The sequence below is a fragment of the Chiloscyllium plagiosum genome, chromosome 16 (genome assembly GCF_004010195.1).
Source record: "Chiloscyllium plagiosum isolate BGI_BamShark_2017 chromosome 16, ASM401019v2, whole genome shotgun sequence".
Lineage (NCBI taxonomy): Eukaryota > Metazoa > Chordata > Chondrichthyes > Orectolobiformes > Hemiscylliidae > Chiloscyllium > Chiloscyllium plagiosum.
This window is the reverse complement of record NC_057725.1, coordinates 27,128,684-27,151,302: the sequence shown is the minus strand read 5'-3', so window position 1 is coordinate 27,151,302 and position 22,619 is coordinate 27,128,684. Positions and strand designations below refer to the sequence as shown.

General features: G+C 39.5%; 1 protein-coding gene across 1 annotated transcript in view; it reads right to left on the bottom strand.

Annotated features, from left to right (window-relative positions):
* The window catches only part of LOC122557712 (spondin-1-like), a 325,902-nt gene extending 309,967 nt beyond the window's left edge, over window positions 1-15,935 (bottom strand). The window contains exons 1-5 of the mRNA XM_043705605.1: window positions 15,200-15,935; window positions 14,867-14,973; window positions 10,572-10,705; window positions 4,497-4,570; window positions 221-343 (exon numbers count right to left, since the gene is read on the bottom strand). Of these exons, the coding sequence (XP_043561540.1) occupies window positions 221-343; window positions 4,497-4,570; window positions 10,572-10,705; window positions 14,867-14,973; window positions 15,200-15,410 (649 nt within the window). The 5' untranslated portion in view covers window positions 15,411-15,935. The remainder of the gene's footprint in view (window positions 1-220; window positions 344-4,496; window positions 4,571-10,571; window positions 10,706-14,866; window positions 14,974-15,199) is intronic.
* Window positions 15,936-22,619: the final 6,684 nt, after the last annotated feature.

Below are 22,619 nucleotides of genomic sequence, written 5' to 3'. Positions count from 1 at the left end.
TATTTTCTCTCGGGTTTCATTTTAATTCTTCCGATGCTAGCTTCCTGCAATATCACAATAAAAGTTTTAAATATGTGAGAGTTATTTGAATATGGATGGACTTTTCTTAAATTGATTAAAGTGTAATCCTTAAGACAAGTTCACAGTCTATTAAAGCTGTGATTTAAATGATATTCAATATAAGAAAGAAAGCTTACTGATAGAAAGACGCAAATCTTACTTGGATAATCTTTTGGATGTGTCTTCTCTGACCAATTTCCATAGAATGTTAACCTATATTTTGCTGTTCCACAAGCACAACAGTCTTGAATAGGTTTTTCTGTTGTGTATTCTTCACCCAGTTCTGAAAAGGAAAGGAAAAATGTTTACTTATGCAGAGCTAACTGGATCAGAAATAGAATATCACAAATTTTTAAAAATTATTGGAATCTGCCATCAACAGTGTTATCAAGCAGCGCCCACTCAACAATGATCTACCCAGTGACATCTAGTTTGGGTTCCACCAAGGTCACTCAGCTCCTGTTCTCATTTCAGTTTTGGATCAAACATGGACAAAGGAGCTGAATTCCAGAGGTGAGGTGAGAATGATAGCCCTTGACATCAAGGACACATTCAAATGAGCGTGGAATCAAGGAGCCCAAGCCAAGCTGGAATTTAAAGAGAATCAAGAAAACAGTACAGCACCTTCTTCTCAAGAGCAGCTAGGGACAGGCAATAAAAGCGAGCCAGCCAGCGACATCCACATCCCCCATGTCAATAAAAGAAAAGTCCCATCAGCTCAATGTTGAGCTGTTGACCTGTATTCTTAATTTACAGCAGTAGGTGAAAAAGAAGAACTGAAATGAACTTAATCAATGAACATTACAAGCATTTCAAGATTCCTAGAATTTCAGATGATAAAGAAAATTGCAGGTAAATTATTTGTTGTCAAAAAATTACAGGAGATGAATTATTCATTGGTTTAATGGTAATATTCGAGTTAATGTTTTTTGGATCACTGATGCTGCTTTTCACCAATATCCCTCAAGCCTTTTTCTCTTCCAGCACATTTGGTTTATAATTTTCTGCAGTGTGGGTATGGACACTGATTTTCCCACCATAGTGCATCACCTCGTTGAACTTTGTTTATTATTGAGTTACCCAGTCTGCGAGTTTTCTAATGCCTTCTTGTAACAGACTGCATTCTTCCTCTGTGCCAGCTAAAATACCCCTTTGAAGTTTAGAATCACCTGATTTATTTAATTCCGCTGCTGGGAATTATGAATAATTGGTGTCAGCACTGATTCTGATTGAATACTGCTTTTTATCTTTTTTCCAATTTGAATAACTACCTCTGAGCTCCAATCTCTGTTATCCTGTTATTTGCTATCTGTTCAACTATTGGTTGCCCGAGTCCACATATTCTAATCTCTGTCAAAGCCCTACCAAAGGCCCTTTGATAATCCATGCAACAATACCCCTGACTGTTCTTTTTGCTACTTCCTCAAAGAGTTCTATATGGATAGTTGAGTTAATTAGACATCTGAACAGAGAACGAGGAAATTCACCTGAATGTGTTAATGGTACATCCACAAATATCATGAATAGACAATTATATCTAACTTGTATTCAGCTAGTGGATTGACACTAAAATGTCTAACACTGTACAGCACAGAAGAAGACATATTGGCCCATCATGCCAATATTGTTTTTTTGCAAGAACTCTTACCCAGCGCACATATATTCCTTGCTCATGAAGCATTAACTGAAAGCACTTTGCCCAAGTATTTCATCAAAGTTGAAATGGGCTACATGTAATGTTCTGTAAACAGAAAGCCAGATAACTGGAAAACATTTCATTCGATGCTAGGCTTTAATTAGAATGTTGTGGAGATGGGAGCTAGCAGGCATCCATTCTCTAGATTGGTTCCTGAGGTGAGAGGTTGTTCCTCTGATGAGATGCCAAATAAATAAGGTGCATACTCCGTGGAGTTCAGAATAATGAGAGTTGGTCTCAATGAAACAAGTAAAATTCTAAATGAGCTTGACAGCAAAGATATTCGGATGTTGTTCGTCTTGACAGTGGAATCCAGAACATGGGGATAAAACCTCAGGGCCTATCATTTAGGAATCGGATTATGAGAAATATCATTGTGCAGGATATTGCAAATTTTCCAAATTCTCAATGCTAGATGATTGTGGATGTTCTATTCTTGTATATAATTAATGGATGGTTAATGGATAATAAATTTTGTAGATAGATTTTTAATTTCTCCGTAAATCAAGTGGTATGGAAAGCAGGTATGAATGTCGAGGGGAGGCAGAAGATTAGACCTGGTTGTGCTAAAATGGCAGAGCAGCCTGGAGAGGCCAAATGATCTACTCCTGGCTCTCTCTTTGGTTCTTATTCTGGGTATCTCCATGTTTGAATTAACCTTGCATTTACTTGAATCAAGTATTCATACGCACATGTTTTAGCTCATTCGTTTACTTCAGCTACTAAAAGCTACTGATGAAAGGTAGGCAGCAGCGATTTCAATACCTGAGGGCACAATTGGAACTGTGCAAAATGAATGCATTTTAATGGAGTTAAAATTTCAGCCCCCAGTGTCAGCATCAAGGTTAGCCAGTTAGTTTAACAGTACTGATACAAAAGTCCAGACATTCCAATCTCCAGATAGCCATTTCTGCAACAGAGCCTGGAGTTCCACATTGAAACTGTATGAAAACCCCAAAGCTGCTGACTCCAAAAGAACAAAGAAAATTTACAGTCCAGGAACAGGCCTTCAGCCCTCCAAGCAAAGAATTGCCTAAAATTAAAAATTCTGACAGACAATTCCCATGTGTCTGGAACCTTGTGAGAAAGCCCCTTAAAGTCAGAGACTTTAGACAGTTTTGATCCACTTAAGCTTAATTACCAGGAAAAGTTAAAGGGTTAAACATTCACTCTAACTTCTGGGCAACAATTAAATGGAAAACTTGACATCCCCACAACAACACCATTGCCACCACCGATACCCTTTAAAACAGACCCAGAATCAACACCGCCTCTCGCTGACGTAACACTTCGCTGGCACACCCTCAACCACCCAAACTTACACCCCCTCTCTGCCAGTCTCAAAAGCTCCCTGAACCAACTCAACCCCAACCCAAAAAAACTACGAATGAGTAGTTATCCATTTACTTGGCAAGATACTCCCATCAGAGATGGAAATGTGTTGCTGGAGAAGCGCAGCAGGTCAGGCAGCATCTAGGGAACAGGAGAATCGACGTTCCGGGCATTAGCCCTTCTTCAGGGCTAATGCCCGAAACGTCGATTCTCCTGTTCCCTAGATGCTGCCTGACCTGCTGCGCTTCTCCAGCAACACATTTCCATCTCTGATCTCCAGCATCTGCAGACCTCATTTTCTCTTCAAAGATACTCCCATCACCCACCAAACCCATACAGCATCTTGTACACTAGCCCTTCACTCTTTTGGCACCCTGCCCACTTGCACCTACACTCCACCTAACTGGCATTGTACCTTCCTACTATCTACTACATTATCCCCTTACTGACCTTACAAATTTTTGTCACTGTCAAGGTTGGATTGGGATCTCAAAAACAATTTAACTTCTGAGTAAAAAAAAGTACTTCAACTAGCAACATGCTCCTGCACATGAAATCAATTTCTCCCTGGTTTCCTCCGAAGGACACAATCAGTCTGGGCCAGAATTCTGACCAGAATAACCGCCAACAGGTCGAATCAGTTCTGACAGTATTCAGAAAATCTGAGCCAAAGAGTACAGCTCTGACCATTACTCCCAATGATGCACATCGAGCCAGCTTTCGATAAGAACCACCTGATGCACTATTGTTATTGTCATAACAGCCATGTTTGAGATTTCTCATTGTAATACTGTGGCAAATATTGTCAAATAAATGAGACGTTGATCATTGTGGAGTTGTAACTAGAATAATTGGGTTAGGATTTCCCAAATTCTTGGCAATTTAGAACACTTAAACCTGGATTTTTTTAATCGAACTGGACATGGTTGTACCTCAGATCTTGGAGATGAAAGAAGATCATATACAGAATCTTGGTTGAAAGATCTATTAAACTAATGTTCTGATAAATTACTTTGACACATAAGTAAGAGATTCAGCTACAGCTTTGGCCCCAAGTTATAAATGAATGCTGCGGCAGTCCATAACTGCATGCAATAGCACAAAACAAGGAATGGTAAGTTGACTATATGCACACGTTACTCCCCGATGGCAAGTTTTCAACTCAATGTAAAATAAAAGTTGACAGAAGTGCAAAATGGGTTGTCAGCCTATTGTCACTTGTATTGCACTATTGTTCAAAGTTAAAATCACTTACATGAATTTAGAATTATAACATCTACTTAAAATAAACTGTTTAAATTAAAGAATGCCCAAATTAACTCAGACAACCATACCAACAGACAGTTACATATCACTGTGAAAACGTCTTGTCAGGTTGTCAAATAACCATATGGGATATCGCATTTACCTTTCTCACATAGTCTCTTCGTAAGTGCTCCATCATCCTGGAACCAGATTATCCGTTTCTGCACAATGCTGGCTCTGTAAGATGAAATAGCTGATGAATTTCAGTATTTTAGAAGCTTTAATGGTAGCAGTGGAATGTGAGAACGAGGAAAAGAGACACAGTACTTTGAATCCATAATTAAAATCTATTGGCAGGAATAATATAGCATTGGATGTGAAACTGAAACTTTCAAATTAATGAAAGAATACATTTGTATTTTATAGCAGCAATTATGCTCTGAGTTGAACCAAAAGCAACTCACACGCTTCAGGAATGCAGTTGCTGTTTGTGATGTAGCTAAATATGGATGAGAAAACATTGATGAGATAATTGATTACATATCACACAGAGATTAAGCCAGTCTGTCTGCAACCTTGGTGTCATATCTGATTATGAGTTGAGCTTCCAATCTCGTGTCATCACTGAGACCGCATAGTTCCACCTCTGTATCATCACTTAACCTCACTCTTGTCTCACCTCATCTGCTCCAGAAACACTCAGTCACTCTTTGTTACCAATAAACTAATCGACTCCAATGCACTCCTAGCAGGTGTCCCACATTCATTCCTCCATAGAATTGAGGTCATTCAAATCTCTGCCGTAAATGTGTTAACTTCCATTTCCCAATCATCCCGAGGGTCACTGGCTGATATGGGTTCCTGGTCAAGCAACACTTTCATCTTAAAATCTCATCCTTGCCTTCATAACCCTCCTTGACGTTGCCCCTTCTTATCTCTATAGACTGTAGAGCCAGAGAAGACTGTCAGGATATCTGCTCTCTTCTCCTTCAGGTCTTTTGTTCACACCGAATTGTATCTGCTCCTGTGTTTAAAATCTGCCTTCAGTTGCTTAGGCTCAAACTTTGGAACTCCCTCCATACATCTAATCACAACAATACTTCATGTCCTTAAAGCCTACAAGATTTTTGAACATCTGACTTAATATTCCTGATATGGTTCAGTGTCATATTCTGTTTTCTAATGCTCTTGTAAAGCGCCTTGGGACACTTCATTACAGCAAAGACACTTAAAAAAAACACTCATTGTACTTGCATATAATCAATTTCAGTGGTGTTAATTGAGGGATAAATGTTGGCCAGCACTTCCTGTGATACTTGGATCTGGAATGCAGAGAAACAAAAGCAAAATTCATTTGAGATGTGTAGTAGAAGACAATATTATATGTTAGTTAAAAGGAAGTGATTGCAATTTTCAAATGACAGGACATGGTAAAATTTCAACAAGGAAAACGCATGCACCTCACAGCAAGAAATCTGTGTCCAAGTCTAAAATGGAATGTGATTGACAACTAACAGATACCGAAAAAAAAAATTAGCAAATGGGGATACATGGTCACAGGACTGGGCAATGCATGCAGCCAATCTGGCAATGCACATAGTGATAGAACACAACTTAATGTAAGATCATGTCACCAGCTACAACAATTACTTGCATCTAAGTGACACTTTTAACACTGTAAAGTGTTGCAAGGTACTTCATGCTAGTGTTGCCACAAAATTATTTATGAACTTCATTTGTGTGGATTACATTGGAAGTGGAGGGAGTGGTCATTGTTAAGCAGCATCTCAAAGGACAGTGAAGTAGACACATGAAGAGAGTTAGAGGGGGAGAACCAAACATTGGACCTAGGCAGGTTGTAGATATTAAGCACTTTCCTGGTGCGCATTAATTTAGTCTGTAGGGTACAAATCAGGGGAGGTGACAGCCTTGGGACATTATTACTAGCCCTATTAATAGAGATCCAGATATTGCACTGGGAATGCAGGTTCAAATCCTACTTAGACAGGGAATGGAATTTGAATTCAATAAATGTCTAATGATAACCATAAAACTATTGTTGATTGTTGGGAAATATCCATCTGGTTTACTGATGTTCTTTAGGGAAGTAAACTTCCATCTTTATGTCAGCAAAGTTCTGCATAAGCTGGAAGAACAGGACTTCATTATCCACTTGAGAGCTCTACTGTCTTCTGGACTCAATATCAAGTTGAACTTTAGGGCTTGATCTTCTCCCATGTCCTTACCCCAATTCCCATACACTAGGCCTTGTTTTTATCGCATAGTTTGTTATTACACACAACCCATTGTTAACCAATAACAGTCCCATTAATAGCTTTTCACCCTGCTAGCCTGATTGTTATCCACTCTTGTCTGTCCAACTGTTCTTCTCTCTCTTTGTGCTCTATCTCCACCTACCATTTACTCCTTATCCCCTATCTTCAGCAGAAAAACCAACATTTTCCTAGCTACCATCCATTTTGAGGAAGGGTCACTGGACCCAAAACATTAACTCTGATTTCACTCCACAGATGCTGCCAAACCTGCTGAGCTTTTCCAGCAATTTCTGTTTTTGTTTCATACTTCCATCTTTACCTGGTCTAGCCTATATGTGACTCCAGACTCAACAATGTAATTGACTCTTAATTGCCGTCTGGACAATTAGGAACAGCCAACAAATACAAGCCCAGCCAGTGATGCTAACATCCCATGAATAAATTTAAAAAAAAACATGTTTTGAAAGCAGCTTGAAAAGATAATGGAACTGCAGAAGCCACAAACATTTTTAACTAATCTGTTCAGACACACGCCTAGAGCATGTGCAACTTGAACCCAAGTTTTCTGGTCAAGAAATAGTGGTCCTATCATAGCACCTCAGAAATCCTGACTGCAGAAGCGGTAGATGCATAAGAATGTGTAGGATACCATGTGCAAGTGAATGATGCTTACATGAGCTCATCCATGACTGTGTAGTAAAATGTACATAGACAGCGCCACTTGGTAGACTCAGTAGAACCAGTTGGGAGGTTGCCAGCACAAAACCAGTCCTCTCCATGACACACTAAGAAATAAGCCTTAAGAACAGTCCTCCCCCAGCCATTTGGTGCAATGGACAAGCAAAGAAGCAAAAAAAAGCATCAATAAATCTAAGCAAGAGAACCAGAAACAATGAGGAAGTAAGTGTGTTCTATCATCCAGATCGAAGGCAGGAAGTAGATAACTCACATTGTTCTGCAAATCAGTGTGAATTTTATCTTTCCAATGTGAGCTTGTCTTGCTCTTAATAATATTGCTCTGTAATTGAATTTTATTTTCACATCAGATTCATTTGTAAATCCCTATAAGGTGCACACATGGCCACTAATGGTCAGAATTATTAAGAGGTCAAAAGTGGAGGACCATAGAGATCTCAGAAAATGGTGGGCTGCTGGATATGGGGTGAGGATGGTTTTGGATGTGGAAAGATTTAAAAGTGAGGCTGCAAATTTTAAAATTCAGGGATATTTTGGACTACATGTCAATAAAGCAACAGACATGATGAGTAAATGTAATTTGGTGTAAATTTGGATGCAGGAGCAGGGATTTGAGATGTATTCAAGTTTATAGAAGGTGCAAGGTGTCCTTGATGATGAAGAGGACACAGAATTTGGAGCTGAGTTAGGCTTTAAGCACCAGTCTCTACTAGAAGTGAAAGTGTGGTAAGTAACCAAGACAAATGTAATAGCCATGGCTTAAGAAATTGTTCCTTTCGAGAAAAATACATTGTAACACAAGAGAGCCTCAAACAAATTTAACATAATTAACTCCCTTTTTTGTACTCTTTCCAATATAATGTAAATTATGTTTATTCTGAGTAAACCATCCAAACTGTGGAATTTGCAATCTAATAATGTACATAATTTAAGATTGCTGTAGTTCAGCCATTTAAAAAAGTAATCCAATGGTCTGGAATCTTAATGAATGCATTCCAAAGAAACCACACAGAATATTTAAGTTTTTATAATTTTGCACTGTCTCTGTGCACTGCAGTAAATCGATCTTGCTAATCTTGCTCTGACCAACCCAGTCAAAAAGGTAGAGCTCTGCACTTGTTTGTTTGTAATGCCCAAAGCTACATTGGATAAGGGAATGTAATACACAGCTTGCTCTGTGAGGAAAAGCAATGGGTAATAAAAAGGAAACTTCTTATTCAATGAATAAAAATCATTATGAGCAAATGGCTTAGTGGATTCAACAGGCTTGTGCACAAAATCCATGCTGATTTTGCTACTGCCAGTTCCACACTAGCATGGATGCCATCCTTGGATGAGATACTGAATCAAGAATTCTCTCAGGGCATATAAATTATCCTCTGCCACTATTTCAAAGAAAAGCATGTGTGGTGTCCTTGGTGTCTCAATCTGGTTTTGCTTAGAGTCTTGGGAGTTATAGAATCGTATAGCATGGAAGCAGGCACTTCAGCCCAACTCATCCATGCCGACCAGTTTTCCTAAACTGAGCTAATCCCATTTGTCTACATTTGGTCCATATCCTTCTAAATTCCTCCTATTCATACAAGCATCTAGATGCCTCTTAAATGTTGTAATTACTCCAGCCTCCACCAGACTCCTCTATAGTTTGCTCTGTGCACACACCATCCTCTGCATGAAAATGTTGCCCCTCATATCCCTTTTAAATCTTTCCCTTCTCACCCTAAACCTATGCCCTCTAGTTTTGGATTCCTCTATCCTGTGGGAAAAGACCTTGGCTATTCGTCTTATCTATGCCCCTCATGATTTTATAAACCACTATCAGGCCACCCACCAACCTCAGACACTGGGAAAAACACTTATCTAGCTTCCCCTTATAACACAAACATTCCAGTCTCGGTAATGTCCTTGCAAATCTTTTCTGTACATTTGCCAGTTTAATAACATCCCACTTATAGCAGAGTGGCCAAAATTGTATGTGATATTTCAAATGTGGCCTTAACACAGCTGTAGATTAGATTAGCTTCCCTACAGTGTGGAAACAGGCCCTTCGGCCCAACCAGTCCACACCGACCCTCCGAAGAGCAACCCACCCAGACCCATTTCCCTTTGACTAATGCACTTAACACTATGGGCAATTTAGCATAGCCAATTCACTTGACCTGCACATCTTTGGACTGTGGGAGGAAACCGGAGCACCCGGAGGAAACCCATGCAGACACAGGGAGAATGTGCAAACTCCACACAGACAGTCACCTGAGGCTGGGATTGAACCTGGGACCCTGGTGCTGTGAGGCTGCAGTGCTAACCACTGAGCCACCGTGCCGCCCTAAACAAAGCCAAACCGACCCTCCGAAGAGTAACCCACCCAGACCCTCTGACTAATGCACCTAAAGTATGGGCAATTTAGCATGGCCAATTCACCTGACTTGCACATCTTTGGACTGTGGGAGGAAACCAGAGCACCCGGAGGAAACCCACGCAAATACGGGGAGAATGTGCAAACTCCACACAGACAAGTACCCGAGGCCAGAATTGAAACTGGGACCCTGGCGCTGTGAGGCAATAGGATGTCCCAACTCCTGTACTTAATGCTTAGACCCATGAAGGTAAGTGTGCCAAATGCCTTCTTCACCAACCTGCCTACCTGTGATGTCACTTTCAAGGAATTACGTACTTGCATCACTCGGTCTATCTGTTTGACAACACTTCCCTTGGCCCTACCATTAACTATAAGTTCTGACCTTGTTTATCTTACCAAAGTGCAACAGCTAGCATTTATTAGAATTAAACTCCATCAGCCATTCCTCAGTCAACTGGCCCAGCTGATCAACTTAAGAGACATTACATGGTCCATTATTGCTTTGATGTTTGCGGGAGCTTGCTCCTGTATCTGCTACATTACAACAGTGACTGCACTCCAAATGTGTTTCATTGTTTGAGACATTTGCAATTGTAAAATGTGCTATATAAATGCAAATTATTTTTTTTGAAACATATCTAGGTGATTTATAAGCTAACTTAAATGAAAATTACTGGAATGTTTATTCAACTATTTGGTAATGCATAATGTCTGAGTATGGAAACAAAACTTTACAGCTTGGTTTGTAACTGCCACGGTGGAACAAATCAAAGTCATTGGAGCTTGCTGAGTTTTCTTTCCCTCATTATTTCAAAACTCAATGGCCAGTTGCCTTCTGGCACCTCAAGCACTGGTTCTTGGTCTTTTAAAGCTCTCCAGGCCTTCACTGGAGTGTGCTGGAACTCACTTCAATATGATGCAGCCTGTATCAGCCGCAGGTGCTGTCCAAAAGACCTGGATGCGTGTCCGTCTCCTGGGTGTGCTCTCTGTGACAGCATATGGGCAGTTGGTCATAAACTGAGTGTCCTCATGATCAATTATCTGCAGATTGAGCAAGAGGAAGACAGACATTTGTTAATGAAACAAATTATTCCAAAAAAAAACTTGTGAATCACCCTTTCAAGTTCTCAGTATATCCCATTGTTTTTTGCAAACAAATAAGTTATTTTGAGGTGTAGTCCCTGCTATAACATAGGAAATACAGCAATTAACTTGCACACAGCAAATTACAAAATAAACCGTAGTCATATTGTTTGTTGAACAACAAAGCATTGGTCCAGTATCTTAGGATCTTCAAAACAGTGCTGTGGGATTGTTGTAGACAGAGTCACAACTTAACATTTCACCTGAAAGACAACACTTTGGACAGAATAGTGCTCCCTAATTACTGGCACCAGGCACATATAACTGGATTATGTGTTCAAGTCTCTGGAGTAAGATTTGGTCCCGTGGCTTTCATAAGTACTTCCCACTGAGCTACAGCTGTCCTTAGATATTAGCATTTGTTATGCATTAACTTATTTCAAAAACGCTTACGTAACAACTGTACAGGAACCAATATAAAATAGATTATATGTATTCTCAAGAGACATGTGGTATCCATTCAGAGTAAACTAATCAATAAATAGATTTGGAAGTAGTGTAATCATTCGTATTTCCTAGCAATTTTAAATGATTGATAGATTAGACATTGAAATCTATCCTCTAATTATAGTTGTTGTGGTGCAATTAAAATGGAATAAAGCCAACAGGATATTATTAGAGTTGTATAAATTATATCTTTAAAGGTAGATTTAAGGTGAATGGTAAAATCTTGTCAAATTGATTAGTTGAGTTCTGCCATCATTTAGATTTCATGTTACGTAGTCTTGTGGCACAAAGTTAGTGTCACTACCTCTAGTCCTTCAAGTCCCACCTGTGTTTGAGATGTGCCACAAGGTGTCCAAACAGGTAATTAAAAATCTCTGGAAGAATAAGGCTAACAGGTGAATGGGCAAAACACCACTTCCAAAAAAACCCAAAATATATTGGCATTCCTTCAGTATTGCTGGACCTTTCACCCTTACAGTGATGTGGGTGTGCCTATACCACATAGACTACAGTCATTCAAGAACAAAGCTCCACAGCATCTTCAAGGGCATCAGCAAAAAAAAATGATTGATTTGCCGGTGATGGCCACATCCCATGAATGATTAAAAATGTGTACATAGCATATTAGCACAACAATGCTGAACAAGATCATCTGCAATTTTTGCAGAGATCTAAATGCATTTAAAATTAATCCAGTAGTGCTTGTGCTGATGCTGTGAAGATGGGGAGATTGTTGTCAGGTTTTTAACATCCATGAATTTACGTCCTACAGTATAACTTCAAGACTAAATGCATTCCACACAAACATACTGAACATAGAACAGTACAGCACAGGAGTAGGCCCATCATCCCACCATCTTTGTGCCAACCATAATATCCAAATAAACGAATACCATCTGTGTGTACATAATCCATATCACTCTATTCCCTGCCTATTCATGCATCTGTCTACATGTCTGTCTAAATGCCTCTTAAACTTTACTAATATATTTACTTTTACCACCTCCCCTGACAAAGTGCTCCAAGCACTTACCACCCTCTACTAAAAAAAATACTTTTCTCGCACATCTCATTTCAACTTACAGCCTCTCACCCTAGTATGTAAATATTACTGCCTTGGGAAAAAGACTCTGATGATCCACCCTATCCATGCCTCTCAATAGTATATACTTCTATCAGATCACCCCTTAGCCTCTGATGCTCTAGTGAAAATAATCCAAGTTTGTCAAATTTCTTTTTATAGCTAATACACTCCAATCCAGTGATTACAATATTTGCACAATGCATGTTATAAGCTGTATCCTCCATCCATCTCAACAAATTCCAGAATTAAACATATCTTTTACTGTTCAGGAAAAGAGGAATAGGTGTAGTCTTTCAACTCTCTGAGCCAGTTCCACCATCCAATTCAATAATTTATGCTCTGATCTTAACTCCATTAATCTCAGTCTAGAAATTTTCAATTGGCCCTTGACCTGAAAAAGTTTTGAGGAGTCACTTCCAGATTACTTAACATTTTGCATGAAGAAATGGTTCCTAAATTGTCGAGCTGTAAATAGAAGTATATACAATTGAGAGGCATCCTTCCTTAATCTGGATTCTAAATTCACTTTTGTCCACCTTATCATCTGGTCCTTAATCACCTTAAATATCTCAAAAATTTCATCCTTTCATCTACCATATGCAAGACAATACAAGTCTAGTCTGTAGCCTAGGTAAAAACAATGACTGCAGATGCTGGACTGTAGCCTGTCCACGTAATTCCTGAAGAAGGGCTCATGCCTGAAATGTCGATTCTCCTGCTCCTTGGATGCTGCCTGATCTGCTGCGCTTTTCCAGCAACACATTTTCAGCTCTGATCTCCAGCATCTGCAGTCCTCACTTTCTCCACGTAATTTAACCCCTCAAGTCTTAGTAAATCTGCATTGCCTTCCCTCAAAGACCAGTATAACCTTCCTGTGTAAGCTATGGTTCTCAGAAGTGAATACAGTGCTCCAGATGGGTGTCTAAACAGAGCGTTATACCCTATAACTTTGATTGCAGCTCTATCATTTCAGCGAATACCAAAGTGTTTAAAACATATATTTATGCAGCACCTTTAACTTAAAAAAAATCCCAAATCACCTCAAGAACATCACATATTAAAAATTTTATAAGAAGAGATTAGTTCAGATGAGCAAAGGCTTCATTACAGAGGTAGGCTTTAAGGGACATCTCAAAAGAGAAAAATGAGCTGGAGCGGATAAGAAATTTCGGAATGGTACTTTTTGAAATACTGTGGAATAGTTCTGACGAAAGGTCACTTGACCTGGAACGTGAACTCATTTCTTTCCACAGATGTTGCCAGACCTGCTGAGATTTTCTAGCAATTTCTATTTTTGTTTCGGAATGCTATTCCATAACTGAGGGCCAAAGGACCTTTGCAATCTGCCAAACTTTCAGAGCTTTATGAATGCCTTAATCTTTTATCCCGATTTGAAATAAATTGGAACAAATCACCACCGTGAAAATGAAAAAAATAATGAAAGAGCAAGATAAGCAGAAAACTGGCAAGGTCCAAATACATTTGAACCTCAAATTATACAAAATAAGTTTTTGTTCTAAATCATTTTTGAATTATGCAATCATTAGAACTAAACAAAATAAATGATACATAAAAGAGGAACATAATCTTAATAAAATAAATTATCTAATCTTTTATTCAAACTACTGACTACACAGGTTACAAGACAGCTTAACACAAACTTAAGGTTCAACGTTTCATAAACGACAGTTGAAGTAAACTAGTGACAGGTTTTCTTTTTGTTATACAGGGTCAAAGCTAATCCAATTCTGAAGTTAATTAATCCCTTCCAACAATAGCTTCGGGAAGCAGACACTTTTCTGATTCAAGAATATGCAGTTTAATTGCACACGTGGATCATATATTGGCTCACGTTCAGAATTACTTAGAAATTATTTTGATGGCAGCATTTTTGCTATTAGTTCTCTTTACGTTGACTCACATGTACACCGGCGCTCAGACACATGTATAAGTACACACACAGGATGTACAAAGACACTCACTTACAGGTTTACAGTATTATGCATATGTAGGGGAAATGACAACTGAATAATAAGAAAAAGAGAAAGCTTTCCACTTCCTTTTCATGTTTTGGCAGAGCTAATCCAAATGTGAAATTATTTAATCTTTCCCAATAGTGGCTCTGTAAACCAAACATCGTCCTGAACCTTCATTCAAGGCAGCAAATTGTGTGCTTGTACTCGCGCGCACACAGGCACACATCCAGGCATAAATATTAAAAATATTAATTCGCGAGGCATTGAGTGAAGCCCACACACACCTGACTGTCAGCAGGGGACTGACGACTCCCTGTCTTATAATTGGGAATAATGATATTGTTCAAAGTCTCTCTCTCTCTCTCACACACACACACACACACAGAGTCTTGGTATAGACCCTGCCTCGCAAACAAATGTTCACCTCGATCTGAAAGGTGGGACAGAACGAATTGGCCATTTCCGAGTTTACCTTGACCACAAAGGGATGCGTGCTGGGAGCTGGGGTAAAGGGACGGAGTGAAGGGACCCCGGGAGATGTGGTTTTCCTACCTGAAAGTTACCAGCGTATTCCTCTTCCCTGTCGCCGTCCTCTCCGTCCCTGAGGGCTATGAGAGTGAATCCGCGGAAATAGGATGGAACTGTCGCTGAGAGGGTGACTTAAAAGAAAAAGCGAAAATATAATAAAACAGGAAGCAGACAAAAGAAACACACACACAGCCGATAAAATACCTGTAAAGTTAGCAGACAGATTTCCGACAGTTAGGAGTGAATACATTTTTTTTCAAAAAGTAACTTAGGGTGAAATTTGGGTTTAAAAGAGAAAGCAGCTCACAGCTTTGAGATGTGAGAGAGGGAGCTGGTGCTGGAGGATTGCTTACTTACCCCGGTAGGTGCTGCCTGGGGTGTAGAATTCGGGATTCCCTTCGATCTGGAGGCTGAATCCGGTGTTCCCGTCCCTCCGGCTGCCCTGAGACCTCACGATACGATTACAGTATCCTTCGGTGACCGGGCTCTGGTCGTTAAAGGAACCGATCACCGCAGGAAGGGCGAGGAGCAGAGCGAAGGAGCGCAGACAGAAGTCCATCGTGTTCATGTGTATATGTATGTGTGTGTTTGTGTGTGTCTTCTCTTGTACTCTCTTGACTGTCTCTCTCAGGCTGGTGGCGTGCTTGTGATCTACAGCTGAAACAGACAGGCAAGGGCAGAAATCGCTGCTTTTGGAATGTTCCAGTTCGCGTGAAATTGACCAGACCCGTCAGTTTCACAGCTGCTGCTTTTAAAGTCGGATTTCACGTGTTAACTGTGTAGCACCACCCAAGCACAGCACACACACACTCCCTTGCTTAACAGTGGTGCAACAGCACATACAGTACTGTATACAACTGCGCGGTGCGCTGTATTAACCTCCCGCAGTGTCAGTGGACTAGTTAGTCACATTGGGGTGGAGGTATTTTTTTCTGAGAGGAGGTTGGAGGTAATTGACAGAAATGACGCCCACCCCAAACATAAAACGCACTGGCAACGCTGAGCGCCTGCAAGATTTCCCTCGTTTCTAAGACACTGCTTAAAAGATCCGAGCGACATGTCCCTGAAAACACACACACACACACACACAAACTTTTCAACAAGCTGGAGGATTGGGAGACGAAAGAAAAAAGTCTTTGGTTGCATTCAGAGCACAAGGGTAAACAGGGTCTGCGTGCAAACGGGAAAGCGGAGGGCTTGAGTTGTTCAGCAGCCACAGTTAAACGTTACTTGAAATTGTAGCAGCGATTCGTTTCATGGCTTTTGCAAATTTCTCAACAAAACATCCATGTTTCATTGCAGTGTCAATGAAAGGCCACAAATGACTTTTAAAACAGGGTGTCTTTGTGTGTGATCTGGGACACACCGTCCGAAAAGGCAATGGAAGAGGAGTTAACTTTCAAAAAGGAAGTAAGCAAATACTTGAACGGGGTGATCTGGAGAACTGCTCGAAAGAGCCGGCACAGACACGTCAGGCCGAATGGCCACCTTTTATTGTATGATTCGATCATTCTAACATTGTACACTTGGGGTGAGCGATCCAATAACCTGACAGGGAAGCAAAGAGCATGCCCTGGGCAGTGGTCATGGTATCCGAGTCTCATGCACCACCTTGAGGGAGTGGGGGAGCAGATCACTATTTTAAATTCTTAAATCGTTCTGTGGGAACGTTTCCCTTCAGTTTGCACGCACGTTTGATACTGGAATTCCAAGTGCTGGTTAGAGATCAGATCTTCACATACGAGAGAAGCCAGAGACAAAGAGGGATCGGATCCTTGTGTTTATGACCTTTTTTCCAACACACGTCTCCTTGGGCACTTTAACTCAGTGTGTTCCCTCTGCCATACCTGCTGTCAGTGGCCAGTTCTGTTTCCCTCCCCACCCCATGGCACTTGGACAAACCTCAAGCCTTGCCCCTGTGAGGACAAGGAATTCGTTTGCGCAAACAAAGAAAAATTGCCTCGTGATTAAGTGAATAAAGCAAAACCATGTAATCAATTATTTATTTCAGAGATTGCTTTGTATTTACAGACCGAGTAAAGGGAATATTAAGTCTTCCACTATACCTCAGAACCTGCGACTGCAGTTTGTCTCAAACTGCTTCGCTTCTCGGCTCCAGATGTGTATTGCAGAAATCCGCAGCCTTTGAAAGCAACATAAATACATCAACTCATTACTGTTTATGTTCAATCTATTTCCAATTCTATCTATTGTTTCCCATCTTTAGTATCAATACAGTATATGTCAGTTTGGTAAGGTCAGTGTCACTATCCCTGTATTCTAAGTACTAGGCGTCAGATAAGAAGACAGAAATTTATAGTAAGTTTTACATACCAACATGGAACGCAAGAAGAAAAATAAGCCGGACACTTATTCAACATCTTTCACATGCTCAGGGTGTCAATGAAGTAACGGGGAAGTACAATCAGTGTTGTGCTACAATAAACACTGCAGATACTTTACACAGTGAGTTTCCATCAACCACCATATGACAATAGTTTAATTTGTTTTACGTTGATTGGGGACACTGGGAAAAAGGTATTCTTCCAGTCGTGTCTGAGATCTTTTAAATGCACCTCAGAAGGTAGACAGGGCCCAATGTAGTGTCTCATCCAAAAGATGGTTCCACCAATAATGCAGCATTCCCTCAGTACTGTGATGGAGGACCATGAGCAAGTCACAATCCTTGGTACTGTACCCACATTGTTCTGACAGCTCTTCATTCCTCTTTATTTTCACAACCCATCTAATTGAGTACTACAGTCTCTGCGACATCTCCCCATATAACACTTGTTTCAGTTGATATGGAGGAGCTGGTGTTGGACTGGAGTAGACAAGGTTAAAAATCACATAACACCAGGTGAAAATCCAACATTGTTCACTGTAATCATTTGCTATAAATTCTGTGTCTTATGATCCTGTCCCACAGCTACTTGATGAAGGAACAGCGGTCCAAAAGCTAGTGCTTCCAAATAAACCTGTTGGACTATAACTGGTGTTGTGTGATTTTTAACCTTGTTTCACTTGGCCCATCAAGTACTGACCCTGGAGTGCGTTCAGAGGAGGTTCACAACAATGGTGCCAGGAATGAACAGCTTAACATATGAGGAATGTTTGAGGACTCTGGGACTATACTTGCATGGAGTTTAGAAGGATGCGGGAAGATCTAAGTGAAACATTTAGAACACTGAATGGCCTGGACAGAGTAAACATTGAGAAGATGTTTCCATTGGTAGGACAGATGAGGACTTGAGGGCACAGCCTCAAAGTGAAGGGAAGATAATTTAGAACAGAAATAATGAGAAACCTCTTCAGTCAGACAGTGGTGAATCTGTGGAATTCATTGCCATAGAAGGCTGTGAAGGCCAGGTCATTGAGTATATTTAAGACTGAGCTAGATATGTTCTTGAATATCAAGGGGATCAAGAGGGAGAATGAAGTTGAAAAACTTATCAGCCATGATTGAATGGTGAAGTGGACTCAATAGGCTGAATGGCCTAATTTCTGCTCCCATGTCTTCCATTCTTATGGTCTTATAAATCTTCATATGTTGCTGAAAAGAAGATATGCACTGGGGATTTCCTAAAGCACCCTCTGCAGGCAGCATTCTGGGACCATGATATTCATGCTAATATTATCAAAGCCTTGGCATTGCATTGATTAATATGAGAAAACCGGTGCTAGTGAATAGATAGTACAATTTTGTAATGGTTCACATATACATTGATTTTGATCAGATGATAAAAATGCACTACTGATTCTCTATTACAATTCCACCGACAGTTAAATCTGACTCCTCGCACAAGCCTTAAACTAATTTTAATTAAGTGGTTTCAGAAAATCTTAACATCTGTTTTTATAGCATTAACTTTTGTTTCTAATCGTTGTTCTGTGGGAAATTAAAATCAATGGTCCTGGTTAATCATAAATAAGTATTTAATTCAAATATTTTTAGTCCTGTTTTATTTTACTTGCTGGCTGCAGAGTAAGGACTTAATTTTGTTTGATGAGTGATGCAGAGGAACAATGGATAAATGGAGCCAAGATAGAGATCAGTGGTCTCCTAGTTGAATGCTGATGTTATCTTGAGAGACTGAATGGCCTTCATTTTATACAATGTACTGGACTAAGTGTCGGTGTCCAGTGTTGACAAGTAATATGAGAATGTGTGGGGTAAGTGAGGTCTAGCGTACCCTAAGGTTGATTCTAGGTTTGGGTACCACTGGAATGAAATGTCTGCTCCTGACTTGAAACCGAGAATTGGTCCTTTTTCAAGTTTTAGCATGGAGAGCATAAAAAACATAAAAACACTAAAACAAAAGCAGGAGTGCATATATGTGGGCCATTGAGCTTGCTCTATCAAGAAATACAACCATTGTTGATCTTCGATTTCAACTCAACTTCCTTGCCTCTTCCCGAGATCTCTTAATACCCTGAGAGAATTTGTATTACATTGCCTTAAATGTGTTCAATAATAGAGCATCCACAATCTTTTGGAGTAGAGAATTCCAAAGATTCATAATGCTTTGAGTGAAGCAATTTCTCTTCATCTCAGTCCTAAATAATGGTCTCCTTATTTGGAGACTGTGTCCCCATGTTTTAGATTCCCTGAATAATGGAAACAATGTTACAGTTTCAACTCTATCAAGACCTTCGGAATCTTATATATTTCTAAGAGATGCCTCTCATTCTTCTAAACTCTAGAGAATATAGATCCGACATGTTCAGCTCCTCATCATAGGGCACCCTCTTCATTTGAGGGACCAATTTAGTGAACCTTCACTGTATTGCCTCCAGTACAAGGGAATTCATAATTAAGTGTGAAAATCAAAATGGAACACAATATTCCAGATGTGATCTCACGAAAACTCTATGCAATAACAACAATAATTATTTACCTCTGTATTCCAACCTCCTTGTAATAAGGCCAATATGCCATTTGCTTTTCTAATTTCTTGCTGTACCTGCTTCTTAACATTCACCATGTTTCTTGTATGATCACATTCAAGTCTCTTTGAACATAACCACTTCCAAAATTCACTTCTTTCAAAACAATATTCTGCTTACATAATCTCAGGAACAAAGTGGACAACTTCACTCATTCCTAGACAATAATCTATTTGCTATCTTGTTGCTCATTCACTTAATCCACTAAATTTGTCAAACAGGATTTTCCTTTAGTAAACCATGTTGATTTGTTCTAATCAACCTGGGATTTTATAAACAAGCTGTTAAGTTCCTTAAAAATCAATTATAGGATTTTCACAACAATCAATGTTAGCCTAATTGGCCTTAGTTCCATCTGTTCTTTCTCTATGCTTTCTTGAAAAGAAATATACTATATTCCAACTTCCAAACTGATAGAAATGTTCCCTTATCTAAGGAGGTTTGGGAAACTCATAGATAGCCCACCCATTATCCCTGGAGTTCTCTCTTGAGAGCCCTAGAATGTAAGCCATTTGATGCCAGGGTTTTTCCTGTTCTTTTTTATCTGATGATATTATTTTTCTTAATTTCCTTAGTCTTTTTAGCCTCCAGGTTAAAATTATTTCTGAAATTATACTTCAGTCATCTACAACAAAGAAAAATATAAAATATTTGTTTAATGCCTTTGCTATTTCTTCATCACCCATGACAATTTCCCATTGCTGCTTCCAATGGATCAATGTTTACTTTAGCTATTTCCTTCCTTTTATATTTTTGGAAAAGCTTTTATAATCTGTTTTTATACTTTTGCCTCAGTCACTCACTTTTTCCTTTATGCAACATTTTTGTTGGTCTTTTGCTGATTTCTAAAACATTCCAACATATTCAGACTTATACTGGCTTTTCTCCAACATTGAATGTCTCTTGTTTTAATCGAAGACTGTCTTGGACTTCCTGAGGGAGCCAGGGATGAGTCATTTTGATAAGTTTTCGTTTTTCAATGGACTAGACCTTTATCTAACATTCTGAATTGTTTCCTTACATTTTCTCGCTATTCATTTACATCCATACCTTTAGCCCATTTATCCAATCAATCTTAATTAGTGCTTCTGTCATAAATCTGTAATTTATTTTGTTTAAGTTTAATATTTTTATTTGTGATAAAAATATGTTTCCTTGCAAATTGAACATGGAATTTAATTACAATATGATCAGTACTTTCCAATGGATCCTTTACTAAGACATTGCTAAATAATCCTGCTTCATTACATAATACTATATCAAAGATAGCCTTAACCCCAGTTCATTATACAATGTATTATTTGAAGAAATTTTCACAAAAGTGTTCTACAAACCCATCTTCTAGAGCATTCTTGCTAATTTGATTGCCCCATTCTATATGAAGATTAAAATTTCCACATTTATTACATTTCATTTGTTGCAAGCGCCAATAATTGCTTGTTTAATGCTCTGTCTAAGGTTGTATCGATGATTTGGAAGTCCATAACTGACTCTCACTCGTGTTTTCTGACGCTCATTATTTCTAATTTTACTCAGACTGATTTTACTTCAAGCTCTTTTAAAGCAAGACCATTTCACTCTTATGGCACTCTTTACTAATAGTCTAATTTTGGTTTGATATAATGACCTCACTTCTCACTATTTCTGTAATGTCTTAAAATGTTACAAAGCAAGAAGGTAGAAGACAAAGGGTCGTGGGAAAGTGTTGCTTTTCAGATTGAAGGCCTGTGACCATCAGTGTGCCACAAGGATTGGTGCTTTTCTTCATTTATATAGATGATTTGGATGTGAACATAGGAGGTATAATTAGTAAATTTGCAAATGATACCAACCTTGGAGGTGCAGCATACAGTGAAGAAGGTTACTTCAAAGTACCACAGGATTTTGATCAGATGGTCCAATGTGCCAAGGAGTGGCAGATGGAGTTTAATTTAGATAAATGTAAGGTACTCCATTTTGGAAAGGCAAATCAAGGCAGGACCTATACACTTAATAGTAAGGTCATAGGAAGTGTTGCTAAACAAAGAAACCTTGGAGTGCAGGTTCATTATTCCTTGAAAATCGCAGGTAGATAGGATAGTGAAGAAGGTATTTGGTATGCTTTCCTTTATTGGTTAGAGCATTGAGTATAGGAGTTAGGAGGTCATGTTGCAGCTGTACAGGACATTGGTTAGGCCACTTTTGGAATATTGTGTGCAATTCTGGTCTCGTTTTTATAGGATGGATTTTGTGAAAGTTAAAAGGGTTCAGGAAAGATTTACAAGGACGTTGCCAGAGTTGGAGGGAAAGGTTGAACAGGCTGAGGCTGTTTTCCCTGAAGTAATGGAGGCTGAGGGGTGACCTTATAGAGGTTTATAAAATCATGAGAATCATGGATAGGGTAAATATATAAGGTCTTTTCCCTGGAGTGGGGAAGTCCAGAACTAGAGGGCATAGATTTAAGGTGAGAGGGGAAAGATTTAAAAGGGGCCTAAAACAATGTTTTCAGGCAGTGGATGGTGTTTGTATGGAATGAGCTGCCAAAAAAAGTGGTGGAGGCTGGTACAATGACATTTAAAATGCATCTGGATGGGTGCATGAATAGGAAGGGTTTAGAGGGAAATGGGCCAAGTACTGGCAAATGGGACTAGATTAATTTAGGATATCTGATCAGCATGGATGAGTTGGACTGAAGAGTCTGTTTCTGGATCAGTGGTGCTGGAAGAGCACAGCAATTCGGGCAGCATCCGAGGACAGGCAAAATCGACGTTTCGGGCAAAAGCCCTTCATCAGGAATAAAGGCAAAGAGCCTGAAACGTGGAGAGATAAGCTAGAGGAGGGTGGGGGTGGG